The sequence below is a fragment of the Chenopodium album genome, chromosome 8 (assembly GCF_948465745.1).
Source record: "Chenopodium album chromosome 8, dcCheAlbu1.1, whole genome shotgun sequence".
Lineage (NCBI taxonomy): Eukaryota > Viridiplantae > Streptophyta > Magnoliopsida > Caryophyllales > Amaranthaceae > Chenopodium > Chenopodium album.
In genome coordinates, this window is record NC_137841.1 from 63,176,459 (window position 1) to 63,198,462 (window position 22,004).

The following is a 22,004-nucleotide window of genomic DNA, read 5'->3' on the forward strand; positions in this document are numbered from 1 at the left end:
TATTACATCTAGGCCACTTTCGATTTGCATTTTGTTTTTCTTTGCTATGTTAGGCCATTGGACTTTAATTTAGAGGTTTGGTCGATTCATAAATCTTATTTAGGAAAAATGGGAAAATTTTAAAAATAAAAGTAAGAATAAAGCCAACTAATTATAAATTGAGTACCGAAAGAGTCACAACTCACAAGTACGAGTTACAGAAGAATAAGACCAAAATTTCCAACACATAATACCCACTAGAATTAATTACTTTTCTTTTACTCATATAAAAAAACCAATAACTTTTCTTGATTACATTGATCCACTAGAAGACGAAGAAGACAAGCTGCGAATCTGGGGTAATGTGATTATTGTAGCAACAATTGGCGCCGCTATTTCTGTATCATTTAAAGAAACAATTGGCGCCGCTATTTCTGTATCGAATTCCCAGTTTTTTGAATTTGTCTGATTTTCATGTCTCTGTTATTGGTAATGGGTACCGTTTAAGATCATCGGGTATGGAGCGTTTGAATGGTGGTAGTTTGAGTTATGATTATAAATTGGTTTTGTTTGGAAATCCTGCTTGTTTTGAGTTGTTGTCTATTATGGAATACACTGCTTTGGTTTGGTTTGAACATGGTCGTGTTGGGTGGGTGAGGTTGTCAAGGAGATCGGATTGGGGGTTTCTAGCTTTTAATGGAACCTCGAAATTGGATGACATTGTGAATTTTAAGGGGCTGGTTTATGACATTGTGAATTTTAAGGGGCTGGTTTATGCTATTGATCGAATGGGGAGAGTTTATGTTGTCCATTATGAATTAGAATGGGCAAAAGGGGTTCACTTTTATCAGACATTGAAGATAGAATGTATCGCGAATGATATGATTTCTAGTGGGTGTGATAACGATAGGAGGAAGCGATTGGTGTTGGATGGCGAGCCGACCGAGCTTCATTTGAAAAATACGGCACCCCGGCGATTGTAAACCACCGGGTAACCATGTGGTATGGCTGAACATTGAAGACTGGAATAGTATATTTCCTGATAGAATTTGGGCGCACGTAGAAGTTTAATGGACCCGAATATCATATAACAATTCTTGATTTCATATCTTTCATCATAAATTGTACAAATATGTTTATGAGAGCTTATATCTCTCACTCTCTTGATAGAACCCTTAGTTTCTATCAACCATTGGTGGAGCTCTTTTGATTAACTCACCTTCATCACTTTTTACATCACATATCTTTGATATTTTACAAGATATTTCTAGAAACAAACCTCTCTTGATTTTACTATTTTATTCTAAAATTATAAACTAATCGCTAGATATTTCATTGCACATCTTGATTTTTCTAAATTAACTTCTAATATTTTCGGCGCCGTTTTCTCTTGGGATTGAAAAGTAGGGGATACAAATATGTAAGTCTTTTGATTAACTCACCTTCATCACTTATGCACATACAACCTGGTGTTTTCCTATTTTCTAGATTTTTCTACACTAATTTAATTTTACATGCTTGTAGATATTTTTACATCACTTTACAAGATATTTCTAGAAACAAACCTCTCTTGATTTTACTATTTTATTCTAGAATTATCTAAACTAATCGCTAGATATTTCATTGCACATCTTGATTTTTAATTTCTAGATTAACTTCTAACATTTCCGGCGCCGTATTCTCCTGGGATTGAAACAGGGGAAACAGACGTGTAAGTCTGAGCAGCAAGATTGTCTCTTAAATCCGAGAGGAATGCGGAAGAGTGAGTAGGGCACCATCGACGGAGATATTTCCGGCGGAGTGGTTGGTGATGAGGAGGGTTTTACTGGGGAGGAAGGAGCCGTCTTCAGCATCGGAGAGAGGGAAAATGGAGGATCCAGAAGAAAGATTGTCATCTGAGTTGAAATGGAAGAGGCGGAGGAGGTGACGGTGATACGGTTGGAGTGATGTTGAAGGAGGTGAAGTTGATTTCAATGGCGAAAGTTAGGGTGGTGGTGAAGTTGATTTTCAGGTTGGAAGTTGGTGGTGTGGTGAAGTTGATTTCAATGGCGGAAGTCACAGTGGTGGTGAAGTTTGTTTTGAAGGCTAAAGAGAAGTTGAGTAGGAAGAAGAGAGAGAAAATGAAGAAGGAAGCCATTAGAAAGTAATGTTTTCTTCAATCGGTTTCTTGATTTGTCGAAGAGAGAAATGTATTAAACGATGAGTTTTGGGGATTTAATTGGATATTATGAGTATGCCGGTTAGTTAGACAATGGGTACCGTACCACTGTCTGTATACTTCGTTTAAATAGATGGTGAATGGGGGTTTTGGAATGGGGGCTACGATAGGGCTTTTGGGATAGTGGAACACTGAAAGAGTGGGATGGGGATTTTCGGAATGGTGGAGAGTTAAATGGGGGTTTCAGGTTGGGCAAGCGATGGCCGACGCCGGTGAGGGCCGAAGAGGGCCTAATAATAGGAGAGGGTTTTTTTTAAAAAAATAAAATAAAGGGTTTTCTACATTATAATCCTCTAACTTTCCGTTTTCTACAATGTGTTCCCCTTTTCAGAAATCCACACTATAACCCCAAAATACATTTAGTTTCTATACGGTAACCTTGTCGTTATCCCGCTGTTAACAAATTTCATTAGTGGGGCCTACTCTCTACTTAATAATATTTTTTTATCGGTTTGCGTATTGAAAATTGTTCCGTTAAAGATTTTGAGAGCTATTTTGTACTTAGGGTCCAAATTGAGCTCAAATTTTGAAAAAAACACATAAACGCCTCTTTTTGGGATGAGGTTTTGATTTAATCTCCTGAAGTTCTAAGTTCTAACCACTTGAACTATCCCTCACTCTCACTTTACTCCTGTTATTTATATTACATCTATGCCATTGAATGTAAGGTTATCCTCGTGAGTTGTGACCTTCGATTCACATTACGCATTTTGTTTTTCTTTGCTATGTTAGGCCATTGGACTTTAATTTGGAGGTTTGGTCGATTCATAAATCTTATTTTCTAGTAGTTTTTCTTATGGAAAAATGGTAAAATTAAAAAATAAATGTAAGAATAAAGCCAACTAATTATAAATTGAGTACCAAAAAAGTCACAAGTACGAGTTACATAAGAATAAGAGCAAATTTTCCAAAATATAATACCCACTGAAACTAATTTTTCTTGATTACATAGATCGACTAGAAGACGAAGAAGACAAGCTGCGAATCAGGGGTAATGTGATTATTGTAGCAACAATTGGCGCCGCTATTTCTCTATCATTTAAAGAAACAAGTATTAAGGATAATCGTCTTGGTATAAAGTGTGACAACTAACAAGGGTAGGGAAAGATGTATAAAAAAACATACCATGGATCATAGCAATAAATTGCCTGATTAGTAGATGGTCTGTCAAAGAGTACTACACAACCCCGTTAATACAATGTTGAGCTTAGTTATTTGAGATCAAAAATAAAGTGAAGAAAAAACACCATTACGGGATAATAGAAGAAAATTAATCTTACCGCAAATAGAGTATGTATCCTCATTGCTAAAAGAAGGAACATGGCTATATATGACCCGATCAAGTACGACTTCAAGGAATCTGTTTCGTTTAGACTACGACCTTCAAAACAAGAATTAAACAATCAATTAAATTAAATAGATGTTTTACCGTAGTCGTTTGAAATATGACTACTTTACATTATAATATTATGGTCACAATTAGTTTTCAAATGTCTACAATACAAATATATATATATATATATATATATATATATATATATATATATATATATATATATATATATATATATATATATATATATATATATATATATATATCTTGAAAATTTAAATCCAACATAAAATAAATTTTTATATTTCGAGAAACTATGAAATAAAAAAAAAATTACATAAATGAAATTAAAATTTGATAAATAAAAAATATTAGTTATAGTTTAAACAACTATTGTAAAATTTTCATAAATTTTTCATAATAAATCATATTGCATATAAACATGTCACAAAATTAAGTTCAGCATACTGACCTATTTCTCCAAGATGGAGAGCAGTAAAACCGATAGTAATGGGTAAAAGTAAAAACACAGATAAACCAAAATCGTATCGTATCATTAATTTGAAAACAAATGCAGTACTCGCTGCTAGAAGCACCATCTGCAAGACAACCAGAATGAGATTCATGTAAGAAAACAATGACCATAGTTGACACAAATAAATAAATAGATGTATATACAGTATTTTTTATACTTCAAAAGTTTTGCACGGTCAAACAAATTATTATACACCAAGCATCAAACCCCAATGGTCAATAAGTCGGGGACACCATGTGAGAGGTTCCAACTCATTAGGCCCTTTTCTTTACCAACCAAAAAAATTATTATATATATAGAGGTATGTCATGATATGGTTCGTTGTCTGTTATGATGTCATCCAATGACCCAAAAGTATGTACTTTGTATAATATTGGTGAAAGATTTCAAGATTAAAAAAAAAAGAGAGATTAATGTTGATACCTGGAAAAAGAAAACATATAACAAGGCATATCCTCAAATTTGCCACTTCTTTTGTGTCACCTTCGGCTTCTAAAATAATTAAAATTTTAACAAAATAACACGTAACATTAAAGTTAGAACAAATTCATAAACAAAATTGAGAAAAAAAATTATAGAAGAGAGTGGTGGATAGAAGGCATACTAGCCGAAATCTCATCAAGTGGACTCATCTTCAACAAAGAATAACGAATAAATTGCGTGAAATAACGAAGAAGAGAAAACTTTCAAATTTTTCAATGTCTTGTATCAAATTCTACGATTATTTTTTTATGGCGTTGAGATTGTTTATGTATATATATATATATATATATATATATATATATATATATATATATATATATATATATATATATAATCCTTATTTTCTTTTGACAGGAATCCTAATTGTATTGTACTTTGTACTACTACAGTTTTTTTGGAAACAACTCAACTTGTGGCAAAACGCTTTAATTTTTTTTTTATTTTTTTAGAAAGAAGATAAACTTTGGGATTTCTGTTCAAAGATACTCCATATAATACAGTATTAGTTTTTTTTTTTTTTTTTTTGAGGAAATATAATATTAGTCTTATTATGTGGCACTTGTTTTATTATTATTATTATTATTATTAAACTAATTTTAATTTGTACCTAAGCGATGTCTGATTTTGAATTTTAACATAAACTTTATACATGCCAAATTTAAATTATGTATAGTAGTCTGGTACTCATGTAATGTTTTAGCAAATTAGCACTAAATTTTTTTTCCTTATGTAGCACTTGTTTATTATTACTCCGTATTATTATTATTATTGATGAGAATGTTTGATTAAAAAAATTACAATTTTTTTTAGCAAAGTCAGCTTCAAATATTAGAAATTTCTAAAAATTAGTCAAAAATAGATAATATTGACCCAAACCCTAAACTTTAGGCTAAGTTTGTGCATTTCTTGACCCATGACCAGACCTAATTTACTGGTTTACATACTGTACACTAACACATAATATTAGATTGTGAAGTATTTTATTTCAATTAATTAAGGTATGTTCACTTAATCACATTTACTAAACTGAGCTAAAGTGAACTGAATTGATTGGAGCTAAACTGAACTAAGCTGAGATGAATATTTTATGAGAGAAGGAGGTGAACTGCACTGATTGGAGTTGAACTGAACTGAACTGAAATTAACAATTATAATTAATTCCGATTAAAATATTAAACTTTATTGACTCAAATTAATTAATTAGGCAAAGTTCTTTAAGTCATTAATTTATTTAATCTCAACACAAGTCAAACAAACGATTAAGAAATGATAGAATATATGCACAACAAATAATGCACAATTAGTCAAGTAGGCACAATATGATGCAATGAGTTTGCAACCTAATCATGGCTCTAGTTCTCTAAAGTTCGGGATATGGTTTAGTCAATAGAGGGTCCATGGTTAATTGTCCGGATGCACCGCGCGGAAGCCTAACCGTGAAGGGTTGGCGCAAGTGGATGGGACACCGCGAATTTTAGAAAAAACTCGCTTCCATGGTTTGGTGAATTCAACAATCTCGGATGTACCCTTTGTTGCTCAGAGCGTTCAATCAGGTAGATGGAGCATGAATTCCCAGAGGGTTATGTCCATATGTAGAACACATATGGGTTTCAAAAAAGGGAGAAAAAATTCAATCAGGAAGTAGGATCGAGCAAACAATGCGAAAAACTGGTCGAAATTAGAACGCATATTTCTGGCTCAGTATTGGAGGAATTTGGCGCCAGAAAACAGAGCTTGGCGCCAAGTTTTAGCTGTAGCGCCTGGCGGCAATGCTGGCGTTTGGCGCTACAGTTAAAAGTCTGGCGCCAATGCTCTGGCCCCTGGCGCTAATTCCTACATGCCTCAGTAGCTTTCTGTGCTCGATAAAATTTTCCAGTTTCGCGCAGTGTTATTTCGGTCCTAGTTGTGAAAGATATTTCTCAAATTTCCTACGTGTAAAATCCTATGTTTTTAACTCATTACGGATGGTCTTTCCAATGAGATCTTTTTTATGCATATGGCAATAATGTTAATCAAAATTACGCACATGAAATACTTAGAACGTTTCGAGTCTCATCCACTCATTCTAAATCATTGCCGAAACAAATTCAAGAATTAAAATAGAAATCCTCCCCAGTGGAGTCGCCAAAAAACTGTAGGGAATATTTCAAGCGTTAATCCCCTAGCTTGAACCCCACTGTGATCATACACTAAAGTACGGTGGCGTCCAAAGGGAAAGAAGATGGAGCAAAAGAGTCACCAACAAGTTTTAGAAACTTGTAAACCGTTCACAGGGTGAAGGTTACACCCCTTAACGATCCAAGAGATCGCCAACTCCATAAGGTCTGGAACCAAATAAGGGTTCGGGGATGCAGGTATAAATCCAACCTAAAAGAGATTGAACCTGCCCTAATAATAGGCCTCTACTTTATTCTGATCGTATTCATGTGCGCTTTCTGACTAACATGCAATCAATAGGTTTAACCCTAAACCTGTTTATCTATGTTGGTTGAATTTTAATGCACAAATAAATCTATTATTGGCGATCACTTGAATTATAATCATATTAACCCTAAACAAGATTATTAATTATCTTATTAAGCGTGATTACAAGTACAAATTCCCTTTAAACATGCATAAAAGGTGTGATCAAGCAATAACAATAAATAATGTATATTTAAGCAACATGATAATAATAATAAATAATTATAATAAATATTATAATCATAAAATCATAATCATAAATCATAATTGAAATAATCATATCAACGTTAAAGCATAATAATAGCAAGATCCTAGGCATGATACTAACAAGATTAATAACAAACCCTAGCATGTCACTAAGCCTTAAAAATCAAATCTTTAACCCTAACATGATACTAACATAAATATTAGGAAGAGTAGGAAGCATCGCAGGAATCATAATAAGCATATTTGATATTATAACTTTTTCCCTAAACATGATACTAGGAATAATTGTTGTCATTCAAAACATCAAGCATCCTAACATGATACTAGGAATATCATAATAATAACCTAAGCATGATTTCTATATCATAATATCAAAAAAACCATTAAAGTACTTACTTTGATGCCTCGTATCTCTTTCTAATAACAAAATACACACGTTAGTAATAACTTCAAGGAAAATAATAATCAAACAATTAAATTAAATAATTAAAAGAGAGATTTGGGACCAAACCCTCAGAAAGTAAACCTTTCACGTCTAGGGAGAAGACAACTTCAAATATGGCTAGGTGTATCTAGATCTAATGAATGCGGAATTTTGTATTTGAGAAAAGCTAGTTTAGAAAAAGAAAGAGAGAGAGAAAGAATAATAAAGAGAATCTTGATGAGAGTTGGTGAATGATTATTAGAGAGAATGAGAGAGAATTGATGAATGAATTCGTTAAAATTGGTTATAGGTGAATGAAAATGGAGTTTTTAATACGTTATTTATAGAGAAAATCAGCCAAAAAGATAAAATATCAAAACAGAGTCCTGGCGCACAAAAAATTGAACCAGCGCCAACGTTGGCTGTTGGCGCCAGGCGCTACAGCTGGCGTTTGGCGCTGATTTCAGAAAATCACGCGTTTTCTTAAAATCAGATAAAAATTGCCGCACAGGAGGATAAAATCGTATTTTTCCTCAAAAATGCTCTTTGATTCTAATTAAAACTCTGAAAAGTCAACAAAAGTCAATTTATCAATGCTAATTGAATTAGGAATGAAAAGAACCTTCTAGAAGAATCTAGAAAACTAAAACCATTCCTAATTGCATTAGGAATGATAAATCTATATTAGGTCATCCCCTAGATCATTGGGCCGCATATAAGGCTCAAACCGGGCCCAATTTAGTAAATTGGCCATAACTTCCTCAATATTCATCGGAATTGGGCCTATAATATATCGTTGGAAAGCTCTTGTCAAGCCCCATCCAACTATACTACTATTGGACCCATATCATGGACCAACCAAACTGGATTGGCTGTTTTCTTAAAATAAGTTTTCAAAAACAGAGAGAAGAGAAAAGAAATTAAAAATATCCACAACACTAAACTTTCCACAGTTTCACTTCATTCGATTATGATTCGACATGAAAGGTACTCATCACCGGGTTTGGTTTTGGGGAGACACAAATGGGTGTCTACAATGATTATAATTGTTATAATTATTGTTATGATGATTATTTTTAAGTATGATTGTTATGGTTATTATTATTATTATTATTATTATTATTATTATTATTATTATTATTATTATTATTATTATTATTATGATTATATATTTAAATAGACTAAAATTGTTAGTTTAGAGTTTCATTTTCAATAAAATACTAATATTTCAAATGTACAAATTAAATTATAATTTTATTCAAAAAAATTTATTTGATTACAATTCTAATAAATTATCATATAAATTTATTTTTATATCATAATATTTTTTGTAGCAAAGGGCCAAGAGTAGTTTAAAGCGTAAAACATCTATTTATAATATATATACTAATCGGTTAAAATAATATAGTAGTTACTGTAAAAGAGCCCCGAGTGCTAAAGGCAGACGAGCGGTGACTACTCCTTAATGCCCTCATCTGCGATGAAGCGCGGAGATTAATTCAACCCTTGGTGTGTGAAGTTGAACTTCTCGTTGCTGGGCCACCCGAACGCCGAGAAACACTCCTTAATGAACCTCTCTTTCTCTTAGTAAGCTATTGATTATTAAAATCTTTTATAATTAAATAATTCAAATAGTGGAAAGCTAAACGTCGCCCTCGAATATCTAACTAACGCCCGCAAAATAAATTAAAATTACATTCTTACCCTTTTTATAAAAAAAAAAAATAACCCTCAAACAAAATTACCTCCCTCCCCCAACAAAACCCTCATTCCTTACTCACTCTCATTCTCTCTCTAAACAAACCACCACCACCACATCCACCTCCACCACCACAACATCCACCGCCGCCACCACTATCACCGCAGATAAAAGCGCCGGAGCAGTGGTTGAGCGCCGATCTACACCGTGATAATGCCGCGGAAGGACAAAGGCAAGTCAATCGCCGGCGGAGAAGAGGTTTGTGTTTTTTTTTTTTTTTTTCTGAAATCCAGGCAAACGCCTGATTTTTTCGCACAACCATGGCTGAAACGCCTAGTTCGTGCGTACAGCCGTGTGGTTGTACGAAAAATCTGGGCGGTTGAGGTGAAACGCCCAGTTTTTTCGTACAACCACACGGTTGTACGCACGAACCAGGCGTTTCAGCCATGGCTGTTCGAAAAAACTGGGCGTTTGCCTGGGTTTTTTTTTTTTTTTTTTTTGGTGTTGGGTTTTAATTGCTTGGCTTTGAATTTGTAAATTCGTTGTTGTTATTATTATTAAATTCGTTGTTGTAAATTCGTTGTTGTTGTTTGGAAATTGGAAATTAAATCATCAACTAAAGTTCAAGATTTTTGGGTTTTAATCAACTAAAGTGAAGGACTTCAATTGCTTGGTTTTTAGTTGTTGATTTTGGGATTTGTTAGTGTAGATTTAATTTTTGTAATGCTTTAATTTTAATTCAATCATAAATGGTTTTAGCATCTCGTGTAACAAAGTAGTGAGATATCTATGCTTTGTGCTCATATATTCACACCCTATACATTTTAATATGACTTTACAATCGGATTATAAATATGTAGTAGTTAGTTGTATTGTGTTTGAGAAATGACGTTGTTGGCAATATTTGTACTCTGTATATAATGGATTTTCTTTAAGTGCTGTTGGATTGATTAAGAGTTATTATTGTTTTAGATATTAGCCTCGTAGATGTTCCAACCATTACTATCTATCTCGATGCCCGTATAGAATTTCTTGGAAGTTTTTTTTGAGAATTTTCGTGATGTTTAGTTTGAAGTTTTGTTGATATTTTGGGTGGTTTGTGTTGATATATAGTTGATGAGGATTAAATATGATTTCGAATTCATCTATATGAAAATACTTGTTGAGCATTCTTGATTCTTTTTCATTTTTCAGATTTTCATACTATAAGCAATGGTTATTGGCTGATTTTTATATTCCTATACTTGTTGATCCTTTTTTTTTTATCTACTATAAAGATGTGAGTAGGAAAATGGGTTTTGATTAGATTTTAAATGTTGCTTGCTCCGTTACTTCAAGATTGTCTTGACTTTACCCTACTCCAAAATTGACTAGAAAGATAGCTTTTTTTTACCGATAGAAATTTTAAAATCGGCAATTTGATTAGTCTATGTGCAAGTTCCTTAGATTTCTCGAATTAACGTGAATGTGTAATGATAGTTTGGTTTCGGTCATTATTTCTTATTTCTTATAGTTGATGGTGATACTAGTATTATATCATTACTTTATGTCGGCTAATGCAAGATTAACTAAGGAATAATGTAGAAATATTGTTTGTTGGATTTTGTTATAAATAATTGGATGATATGTGTACTAGTTTATTATTTGGTTAAAAGTTTGAATATTTAGTTGTTAATTATTAGAAATTTGTTGGATTTTGTTATATATAATTGGATGATATGTGTACTAGTTTATTATTTGGTTAAAATTTTGAATATTTAGTTGTTAATTATTAGAAATTTGTTGGATTTTGTTATAATTAATTGGATGATATGTGTACTAGTTTATTATTTGGTTGAAAGTTTGAATATTTAGTTGTTAGTTATTAAAAATATTAGTTGGTTGATTTTGTTAGTATTAATGCCATTTTATTCTAAATTTAGAATGTAGTCGAGGGTTCTGGTCCACGCCATGCTAGATCACGCGGCATTAACGCGTCGGTTAGGAGAGATAGGGGGCCGGGGATTAGTATACGGGAAGGTAGTTCTTTACCGGAGCGCGATAGAGAAGTGGGTAGTTCTGGGACTTATTTGGATGAGCGGGAGGGAGCCGGTCCTAATCCTTTGTTGAGGACTACTAGCTCGGTTTCGGGTTCAGGTTCGAGATACGATGATGATGGACCTGAGGACGATGATGCTGATGCTGAGGAGCAGCCGACTGTCGTGACGAGAGGTCCTGATGGGAGATTTACGAGTTCACGACCACCTCGATCTGTAGCGCCTTGGCTTGTTCAGGGGCCGATGGACGGTGGACCCGATGTTGGGACCGTTATTCCTAGTTTTGGGGCCCATGTTGCTCGATATATTTGGGACGGGCATGATCGACGGTTTTTGCGGTGTCATACTAGAGCTAGTGTGTGTAGATTGTTGAGTGAATGGATGGAGGGATTTACGGCAGACACTGCTACGCGGATACGACAGACTGGGTTGTCGCACCTGCCGAGCATTATGCACGACCACCTTGATTTTCCGCTGATTTCTGCTTTTGTGGAGAGATGGCAGCCAGATACAAACACCTTCCACCTACCTTTTGGTGAGATGACCATCATGTTGCATGACGTTTACCACATACTTGGTATTCGGGTTGAAGGTGATATGGTTGCCGAGGATCTATCTAGTGACCGGTATAAGACATTTGCAGCTGAGTTGTTACAGTTGACTACAGAGGAGCTACAGGTCAAGACTCAGACTGCCATATATAGGAATGGTGGCGTCCATACTGACCAGATTTTTTATAGGTGTCGTACTGTAGAGACTACAGAGGAGGTTCAGGTCATTGGTTACATGTGGGTCCTTTTGGGTAACACGCTCTTTACTGACAAGAGCGGTTGTCGTACCCACCCTTCTTTTCTCACTGAGTTGTTTGTGGAGCATAACCTGGAGAGGTTGACGAGATACTCCTGGGGTTCAGCCACACTAGCGTACTTGTATCGTCAGCTCGGGCATGCCACCCGAAATGGATGTGATTCTATCGCGGGTTGTCTAACTCTTCTCCAGTCTTGGATATATGAGTACTTTCCATGTTTTCGGCCTCACCAGGGTGTGTTGACGCGAGACGTTCCATATGCACGTGCAGGGTTATGGGATGTTGGTATGGCGCGGAAGCATCAACAGCGTCTCGTGTCCTTTCGTACTCGACTTGACCAGCTGGGTGACCATGAGGTATAAATAGATACGTAATACTATTTGTTTTACAATGCTTTAATTTACAGTTGATTTACTCTTGTATTAATTTGTAGGTATGCTGGTTGCCGTACGGAGCTTTTCCTGCATTACAGGTGCCTAGGACTGCGTTTACTGGATGTATTCGATATCGAGGCATCATAGAGCCATATATGCCCGGTCGAGTTGTTCGACAGTTGGGGTTTGTACAGGAGGTTCCCGGTGACATGATTAGGCCTGATGATGCTCATAGACCAGTTAGTGTTAAGTCTTATAGGGTCAGTTTTTCAGCTCAGATGACTACTCGCATGTGGAATGGTTTTGTTCCCGGTGCTGCGTTCAGTCTTCTGCTTGGTGGATATACTAGAGTTCCGCCTGGCGGACATACTTGTGCACCTGACTACCTATCATGGTTTAGGAGAGTTAGTCATCCTATCGTCACTCCTAATGTTGAGGATGATCACGGTCTTCCTGAGAGGACCAACGTTGATTACGTAAGTTTTTTATTACTTGTTTTTTTTTTATTTAATTTATTTTTCCTATTATTATTAATATAATTATAATTGTTTATGCAGTGGGTAGGACGATTCATGGTTACAGCACAGCGATCACTTAGTGAGTACCCTACACTATCGAGAGACACCAGAGCAATGTTGGAGCAAGTGATTTCTGATTGGAATGCAATAAATGGACTTGCTGATTAGTTGTAATATTTATTTGTAGCTTGGACTTTATTTTTTTTATTAGACTATGTTTTGGATGTTGACTATGTTTTGGATGTTGTTAGTGGCCATTTAAGTTTTACACATTTGTTGGAAATAATCAAGTTGACATTTATGTTTGAGTTTTTTTTTATTTTTTTTTTATTTTCTAATAGACTGTGTACTTGCTTCACAAAAGAAATGCTTAAAATAAATTAAAAAAATAACCATGTTTATTAATAAAGTTAAAATAAAGTTGAATCAAAATCCACAACAATACTCAACGGTACTCAAGAGTTGATTAATGTCTGCCACAATTGAAGCCTTCTATCGTACCTTCTCTCCCACCCGTTTACACTTGTCTGTCGAGCGTTAAACCACATTGGTGAAATTGGAGGTAGTGGGTGGTCATGTTCCATATGCAACCGAATGAAATGCGATCCACCAACAGTTCCAATCACAAACTCCCCAGAAGGCCTATCTAAAGGTCCACGATTGTTCAACGGCAAAACAGTAGTAGATGGATAGTAGCTCGACGGTCTATTTCCTACTCCATAACAAATCACCACCACATTCCATAATGTGGCAATAGCAAAAAAATCTTGTTGTGCTACCATCCAGTGCTCCTCTCCACACGCATCACCATCCCATCTAATCCGGTCTATCTCCCTTTGCAGTCCTGAACCAACCCCTTGGCCCCATATGTCGTAGTAAATCATGCTGTACAGCCAAGGGTGAGAACCAACCTCATTTGCCATTTGATGCCGAACCAATCGCCACTCCTCCTGAGTTCCGTACAATAAATCTGCTACGCAACGAAATCCGCAGTTCCCATCACCAATTACATCCTTAACACCTACGACGTAAGGCCAAATGATGTTGGGAATAGCGTAGCTGTATCTGCATTGGCGCATGTCGAACCCAGTACCTACAAAATTAAAAACATAATATGACATATAGTTAAATTAAAATTTAGGATGAATAAACATATTATTTAAATTGATGATCACCTGTATTAGATGGGGGCGGTCTACTTCTAGATCGATTCTCTCGCCCACTACGTTCAACATGCTCAAAAAATGAAGGATCCCGCCTATTACGATTCTCGGGTGGTCGTCCCCTTACACGAGGGTTGACTCTAGGCTCCTGAAGGTCATCGTAGTTAGGATCCATCTCACCCTCAATAACTCGTGACATGTGCCTAAGCATCACAGGATCACTGGCAATAACCTGATCAACAAGGGTGCGGAAATGAGCTCGATCCTCATCATTTTCATCAACTATATTAGGAATGTCGACACCATCTCCAATGACAAGGGTCCTCCAAAATGGATGAATATTCTTAGAATACAACCCCTTCCCTGCAGCAATCGAGTCATATATTTGGCACGCACAAGGTAAGCCGTGGGTAGTACGTAGAGCACACCCACAGCGTCGATGAATATCCGTACTCAACCCTCGCATTCTGTTTGTCTCACCGAGAAGAATAGACAGACAATAGTGGGATACCTTTCCGTTCAGCTGATGTAAAGGCTTATGCTTGTACTTCTGACCATGACTTGTTCTACATGCCTCCAATACATTACGAATGGCTATGATCTTGTTCTCAATCGAGCAGTGCACTTGAGCCCAAACCGTGTCCAAAGACCCTGTTGAACTGTCAATCCAACACTTCAATGCTGAATGCTGGCTCTCAACCCTGCAGTTGTTAACATTGCCAAAGTGTAGTACTTGGTTTGTCCAAAACAATACAAACTTCTCCTTGTGTACGAGCCAAGTGTCCATAACATATTCAATCACTTTCGGCCATCGACTCCACTTGGTTTTCAGCACTGCAAGTTCTCTGTTATATGCCTCTTCAGATGTAGCATTAATCACAAGCCTCCACCTCCCATTTTTGAACTTGGCACCAATCTCCTTTTTTTTTCAAACATGGAAGTAACCTTCGCCTCAACATCTTTGTTAATATGCCACACACACAACATGTGTCTTGTGTTTGGAAACACGCTCTTCAACGCTGCACAAAGGCCAAGCTCCCTATCTGTCAGTAGTACCGATGGCTCTCTATGATAACCGATCAACAACCTCAAGCACTCAAGCACCCACCGATAACTTTCCTGAGACTCTGACCTCATGAATGCGTATGCAACAAGAAAGTTTTGATTAGTCGGTGTAACCCCAACAATCTCAAAGAATGGCATGCCGTATCGATTCGTCTTGTAAGTGGAATCCATACCTATCACGTACGGGTATGTGCGAAGCAAATTTGTCATGATCGGGTGTGCCATGAAAGCATGTTGCAACACATTGTTGGAATCAGTAAAAACCCAAGTGAGGTATTTGCTCTGTCTGGCCAAATGAAGCACCTGGTGAACTACTTCTCTTCCTTCAAATTGCTCCATTCTTATTTTACTTCTGCAGTTGTAGACATGCCTGATGTTAGGATGGTCTCCGGGAAACTTTTCTACAAGAGTTCTCATGATATGTCGAGGTGGCACCTGTGCCTGAGTCATGTCACGCACTACCTGCTTAGCAGCAATACTAAGACCACTAATTTGTCGATGTCCCTCGGGATAAACAACCAAAGAATGATTGTGAGTTCCGTTCAAGCAACTAAGCTTCCAACCATTTACTACTCTGACATACTCAACCTTGAGTTTGAAGGGACAATTGTTTGCCTTGCTTTTGGTGTCTTTGCGTATCGCGTTCATCATGTCTCTTATCATGCCCTTTTTTCCACGATCACAACTCACATATCGATACGGTCGACCACTCCGATCGGTCTTGTAAGAAGCCTTCACTAACATAAATCCGAGCGGTCGACAAACATTTTGTGCCCATAGAACAGCATCCTCAAAACTCGGAAACACTTCGTTTGTCAAAAAATGTCCACTATAGTCCACACCGTCACCATCCTCGGACTCAGAATCCTATATAAATATTAATAAAAGTTAGAACCAAAGAAGACGACTAATAGTAATAACAACAATAACAATACAACTAATTATAAAAAAAACTTTCAACCATAATAATGACAATAACAATAATAATAACAATAACAATAATAATAATAATAACTAATTTTAATAACAATAATAATTTCAAAAGTATAAAATCCAATGACAATCAACCAATACGTGAAATAAAAAATTAAAAAAAAAAAAGAAAAATCGAAACCCAGGAAACGCCTAGTATTTTCGAATGACCTAGGCTAAAACGCCTAGTTTTTTCGAAACATCCTAGGATATTCGAAAAAACTAGGCGTTTCAGCCTAGGTCATTCGAAAATCCTAGGCGTTTTCTGGGTTTCGATTTTTTTTAAAAAATTAACGCAACGTACCGATTCTGATCGGTTCGACGAGCCTTCGGCAAGTGTCAAAGGTTGTGTTTCTGGTATTTCGTTGTTGTCCATAAGATCTAACGAAATTGATTTTGCAAAATTTATAAAATTTGTTTGATTTCACGGTGGTTGGGGTGGTTGTCCGATGAAGGTCGGTGGCCGTTCACCACTAGAGAGAGCGGTAAAAAATTTTGTGTCCAGTAAAAGTATGAAATTAAGGTAAAATTAATTATTTTTATAATCGTTATAATAAGGTTAAATACGTAATTTAATTTCATTTTGCGGGCGTTAGTTAGAAAATCGAGGGCGATATTTAAAAACCCCCTTCAAATACCATGTAAGCAAAATTGGCGAATGAGATTTTCCAATTTAAATTAATTAAAAATAAAATATTATCTTTTCATATTAGAAATTTTATCTAAATATATAACAAATTTTAGCACATAAATATATGTATAAAAAAAATTATTTTTAAAAATTCAAACAAACCGTGCATTGCACGGGGTTCATCTAGTATAATTTATTACCCAATGAAATGATATATACTAAGATAATTACAAAAAATTATTTACATAATCAACCTAAAGTGAACCATGGAAAGATATATGCTAAATACATAGTATATATTAAGATGATTACAAAATATTATTTACAAAATCTACGAGTATGAGATATCTTAGGGCCTGTTTTGATTGACTGAACTAAACTTATTATAGGTGAACTGAATTGAACATTTTATAAAAGAAGGAAATTAAGATAAGAGCTGAACTGAACTGAACTTAACTTATTAGATCTAAATTGAAAATAAGCTAAATAGAACAGACCCTTAATGAATATATGGATGGGCCGAAAACGCTAGATATCAATCCACCTTGAATCTAAAAAACATAAAACCCAAAAATCAATAATGCTACTCGTAAATCTCCTTTACAACTTCCCTGACATTCCAAATTCATGAATATCCAACTAACCTTGTCACTATTACGAGTCACCCAGTACTATACTCCTTTACCTACTACTACTCACTAGTCACTACTACTTAACCTTTGTAAATTGTAATACAACTAATCACCCCATCATCTTCTTCATTGAGTTCATAATCTCTGATAATAAACACAATGCCGAATTTTCTCTCCCCTCGTTTCTCCATTCTTAGGCGCACACTCATGGTGTCGACTCGAATGACGGACACGGCCTCTACTTCACGCCTGAATTCTTCAAACTCCAACACTTTTTTGTCACATAATCGTCACAACCTTAATACTCCTAAATTACTTCCGCAATACGGCTCCCGCCCAAGGTTTGATGTAGGTGCTGCTGCTGGTTTTTCTTCTTCGTCAAAGCGCTCAAACACTTAAGTCGTACCGTCTCCAAAAACAAACCACAAACTAAACCAGAGCCAAACCCAGACCCAGTACTGGTATTATCTTCCTTCATATTTATTGTCCTCATTGCATTATTATGTGTTGTTTTTATTGTATTTTATCAAGTGATTTTATATATAAATTACCAACAAAAATATACGTGTTCTTTCTCAAGGTGATTTTTTTGGGTTTTTTTGAATTTTTTTGGGTTACGGATGTTTTTTTTTTTTTTTAAATTTATTTGTCTGGTTAATTTAGGTTTAACCTAAAAAAGCCGACTTTATTTAATTCCATTTAAACAGATTTTTAACTAAAAGAAATAAAAATTCCATGATCATCATATCATTTTAGAATTTAATTGGTACTGCAAAGTAGAAAATTTGAGGTAGATAGCAAAATTCCATTAAATAGTGGTCCTTTTTTTTTTGCAATTTTTTTCCAATCAATTTAAAGTAAAAATTTACAAGATTGTTGTATAGGAATGGCAGAGTAACTGACGAAGAAGATCGAATCGTGTTCTTTGATTAGAAAAAGACGGACCAATAGCATAAATAATTTTTAAAAATTACTTGATTTTTTTTGGAGAAATTGATAGAGATTTCAATGTAGTTGATGATGGCACGTTGACCAGAACAACCTTTGCGTGTGTTGACCTGCTTCTCCTGCAATGAATTTTTCTTTCTTTTTTGGAATTTTGTTTACATAAATGATCACTGGTATCAATAATTTGGATGTTTATGTAGGGTTCAATAAAGTCAGGTCAAATCTATTTTTAAATTTGAGTAATGTTATCTAGATAATTGTATCTAAATAGGTTTCGGGTCCGTTTTTGACATCTCTAACAATTAATTATAATTACTACTTCGGTTTACAGTGGAATATTCAAAAAGGCTGGAATGTGCCGTGGTCATTGACTATAACTCTATCGACTGCGGCCCTTGCTAAGCTAAGGTTTTCAACATCACTTTTTAGTATATTATTATTCCAATTACTTGATAAGCTCTTAATTTGTATGTATTTATGTTCGTAAATCCAGTTTTATTATGCCGTTTGATTTACTGTCAAGAGCTTGCGAATACTTTGGACCATTTGGACCTAATGCACAGGGAATCATAAATCTTGGAATTAGTAGGTATGTGTCTTCCTTTGCTTAAGTTATACTTGTAAAAAAAATGGTTATGGCTTGCCCAAATAAGTTTATGTTTCAAGTTTCAATCTTCTCAATTTAATTTATTATGCTCTAAAAAATATTATTATTCAAGTATTCTGCTAAATGTCTTATACAAGTAGGGAGGCATGTTTCTTCAATACAACTTGTTGCATTATAATTTATATTTTATAACATGAGCATTACAACTTGATGTCTTAGGTGAATCTCTTACTCAATTTTTCGTTTTATAGTGTATGGCTTACCATAGTTTTGTCCTTGTTTTTGTCAAATGTGGGCATTTTTATGAATCCAACAGTCAGAGATGCATACTAAGTGCTCATTACTGGTATTGATGTATAATGCTTTCGCCAAGTCTTAGCTCGAAGTTTGAATATGATTTTGGAAATGAATCTGTAACCTGATTTTGCTTAGTACTGGTGTTAAATGGTGAAGACTTAAGTTGATGAGTGCGCATTAATTGTAGACTCAAATAATAGTTCAATTCATCCACACTGATTTTAGCTTGTATTGACTCTTACTCTGTAACCTAGTTAGTTTGGTTTCATATTTTTATCTCGGTGTGTATGAATTTTCTTAGTTCCTGGTCTTCTGAGTATTTCTTTTTTCTGTGTATTGACTATCTAAATATTCGCTATCTAAACTTTGAAATGCCATGCCCTTTGATTTAGCAATCGGGTTGATATATATCCTGAACCAGCCAAGCCAGGAGCTCGATCTATCCACCTCTAGTTACATTTATATTTGCTTTGATTCATGTACGAATTTTGCAATAATCATAGTGACATCTCTATGTTACAAGAATTTAACTAACATTTGGTTGCATTAATTTGATCTCTGGCAGCATATCAGCATCATCTTTCTTTGCAGTGATTTTATTTGTCAACAGATACTATCAGCAGCAACTACCCAAGGACCTTTTCTACTGGGGTATGTATATATTTTTGTGTATCTTCCCCTTTTCTATTCACTTGATGTTCAACGATCATTTTGAACAAGGCTATTCGTTTGATTTATGTATCATTAATGATCAAGAATTCGTATGCATTTATAATCTCAGATCTAAAGGATCCATTCAATCTAAGCAAAGGATGGATTTTGTGGACTGTTATTGCTTTGGACTGCATTTATGTTTGGTGTCAATTTGGTTACGCCTCAATGCCAAATGAAGAGGTTAGGACTCTTGATAGTCTTGAACTACTTGTAGTCACTAGTTGTTGATTATGCTCTGAACTACTTATACAATTATTTTATCTTCGACAACAATAAGAAGATGTCTAGTATTAGATCTACGAGTATTGCTCTTTCTAGTCACAACTGATCATGTCAAATGATTTGCATCTATCCTTATCAGAAATATTCTTAATTGATCACCAGTTTTGATATTTTAATTTCAGACTATAAGCAAACAGTGGTGGTATGAGTTACTAAAAAGCACAAACTTCAGGTATCTTTACAAGGAATAATAGCTCTTCATTTAGCCATTAACTGTATAGCTTGTATGTGGATGGTGTGTTGATTATATGTATTTATTTGCAGTGCTCTCTGCGCGTTTGTCTGCCAGGGTATTATTGGTCCGGTTGTAGAAGAAGTCTTGCTATGTGGTTTTTTCTTGGCATCATTGACCAAATGGTAATTAGTCTAAGTGTATCAAGTTTGCCTGCACTGCTACATTTTTGTGTTGTTACATACTTGTCCTTAACATTTTTGTTTTCATTCTTGATCGGCAGGGTTCCCACACCGGTTGCTGTGGGGATTAGTTCAGCTGTATCTGCTATTGTCCAAGGAAATCCAAATCAGTATATTATCGGTATTTATTCTACCTGTTGCCTGTCAACAATAAGCATTTTGTACTGTAATGCATAGATTCTGCATTTTTATGGACTGATTCAGTATATATTACTAATTATATCTCATTTTCAATATGTTAAAAAAGTCTTGTTCTATATTTTTTTTTTGGTAAATAGGTCTTGTTCTATATTTACCTTATGTTGGGAACCATCTTTGAACAAAACACAGTACATGTGAGAAGTCTCCAAGGCAAATCCAAAGAGTTATTTATATTAAACAATATTTTGGGAAGCATCTTGTTCATGTTTTGGTCGTCTTGGCTCTAAAATGATATTCATATGTGCTCATTAGTGTTTATTTCTTGTTGCTTTACACATTGATTTGATGATTCTATACAGCTTTGTGTGAAGTTCTAGTTCTTTAGTTAGACTGTTTTATTTGTGTCTATTAAAATTCACAAGGGACTTAAAATTTGCAGGTTTTATTGTTGGATCCTCTTATCTCCAAACTCGCAATTTGCTGACACCAATCGCGATACATTGTCTCTACAACACCGCTCTTATGAGTTACTATATGGTATATATATCTTATTTGCTTTCTCCTCTTTGATCTATTTTCATGTTTAATTGTTTTGACTACTCAGTTTCATACTTGAATTTCATCATATAATGCTGTTTAGTATTTGTTGCTGCTTTCAACGTGATCCATAGATCATTTATAATTCGAGTATACGAACACAGTGTTTGTTCCAGGCCATAACCTAATATGAGTAGTTTTTGAGCATATATGCACTACTGATCAAGAACTATCTAATTTATTTTTGTTTTCAAAGACTTTTTTCTAAAGATTTTTTTTGTTTTTATTTTTTCAGTAGTCTAAGTGAAATGTTGTACCACTGTACAAGGATGCAGTTTCTGAAATCTGGTTGAATTGAACATGGACTATATAAGCTATATCGTATCGTATTGCTTGTGGAGGCTCACCTACCTGCGTTATCTTATGGTTTAATAGTGAGTTTTCTCCGATCTTTGAGAGTTGTATTGAGTTTATCAGATACATCTGGAATTCATACATGGCAATCTTGTCATTTGCAAAATTAC

General features: G+C 35.0%; 2 protein-coding genes across 2 annotated transcripts; one reads left to right on the forward strand and one right to left on the reverse strand.

Moving 5' to 3' along the window:
• Positions 1 to 13,699: 13,699 nt before the first annotated feature.
• Positions 13,700 to 17,731, reverse strand: LOC145643149 (PKS-NRPS hybrid synthetase cheA-like). The gene is made up of 5 exons (XM_081694306.1): positions 17,654 to 17,731; positions 15,249 to 16,172; positions 14,253 to 15,159; positions 13,809 to 14,170; positions 13,700 to 13,723 (listed from the first exon to the last, which is right to left on the reverse strand). Exons 1-5 carry the CDS (start codon positions 17,729 to 17,731, stop codon positions 13,700 to 13,702), a joined length of 2,295 nt encoding a protein of 764 aa, XP_081550432.1.
• A 1,257-nt stretch (positions 17,732 to 18,988) lies between these two features.
• LOC145643150 (uncharacterized) lies at positions 18,989 to 21,328 on the forward strand. Its single transcript, XM_081694307.1, has 7 exons — positions 18,989 to 19,077; positions 19,958 to 20,043; positions 20,174 to 20,286; positions 20,511 to 20,560; positions 20,653 to 20,745; positions 20,844 to 20,923; positions 21,303 to 21,328. The coding sequence occupies exons 1-7, from the start codon at positions 18,989 to 18,991 to the stop codon at positions 21,326 to 21,328; spliced, it is 537 nt and encodes a 178-aa protein (XP_081550433.1).
• Positions 21,329 to 22,004: the final 676 nt, after the last annotated feature.

Bases quoted from the DNA above. Each gene is read 5' to 3' on its own strand.
- LOC145643149 (XM_081694306.1), bottom strand. From the start codon at position 17,731: ATGGAGAAACGAGGGGAGAGAAAATTCGGCATTGTGTTTATTATCAGA. The intron at 15,160-15,248 runs GTGTTTCCAAAC...TGAAAAAAAAAG, and splicing joins TTTGTGCAGCGTTGAAGAGC to GAGATTGGTGCCAAGTTCAA. The intron at 14,171-14,252 runs GTGATCATCAAT...TTAATTTTGTAG, and splicing joins ACCGCCCCCATCTAATACAG to GTACTGGGTTCGACATGCGC.
- LOC145643150 (XM_081694307.1), top strand. From the start codon at position 18,989: ATGCCGTTTGATTTACTGTCAAGAGCTTGCGAATACTTTGGACCATTT. The intron at 19,078-19,957 runs GTATGTGTCTTC...GATCTCTGGCAG, and splicing joins ATAAATCTTGGAATTAGTAG to CATATCAGCATCATCTTTCT. The intron at 20,044-20,173 runs GTATGTATATAT...TTATAATCTCAG, and splicing joins CAAGGACCTTTTCTACTGGG to ATCTAAAGGATCCATTCAAT.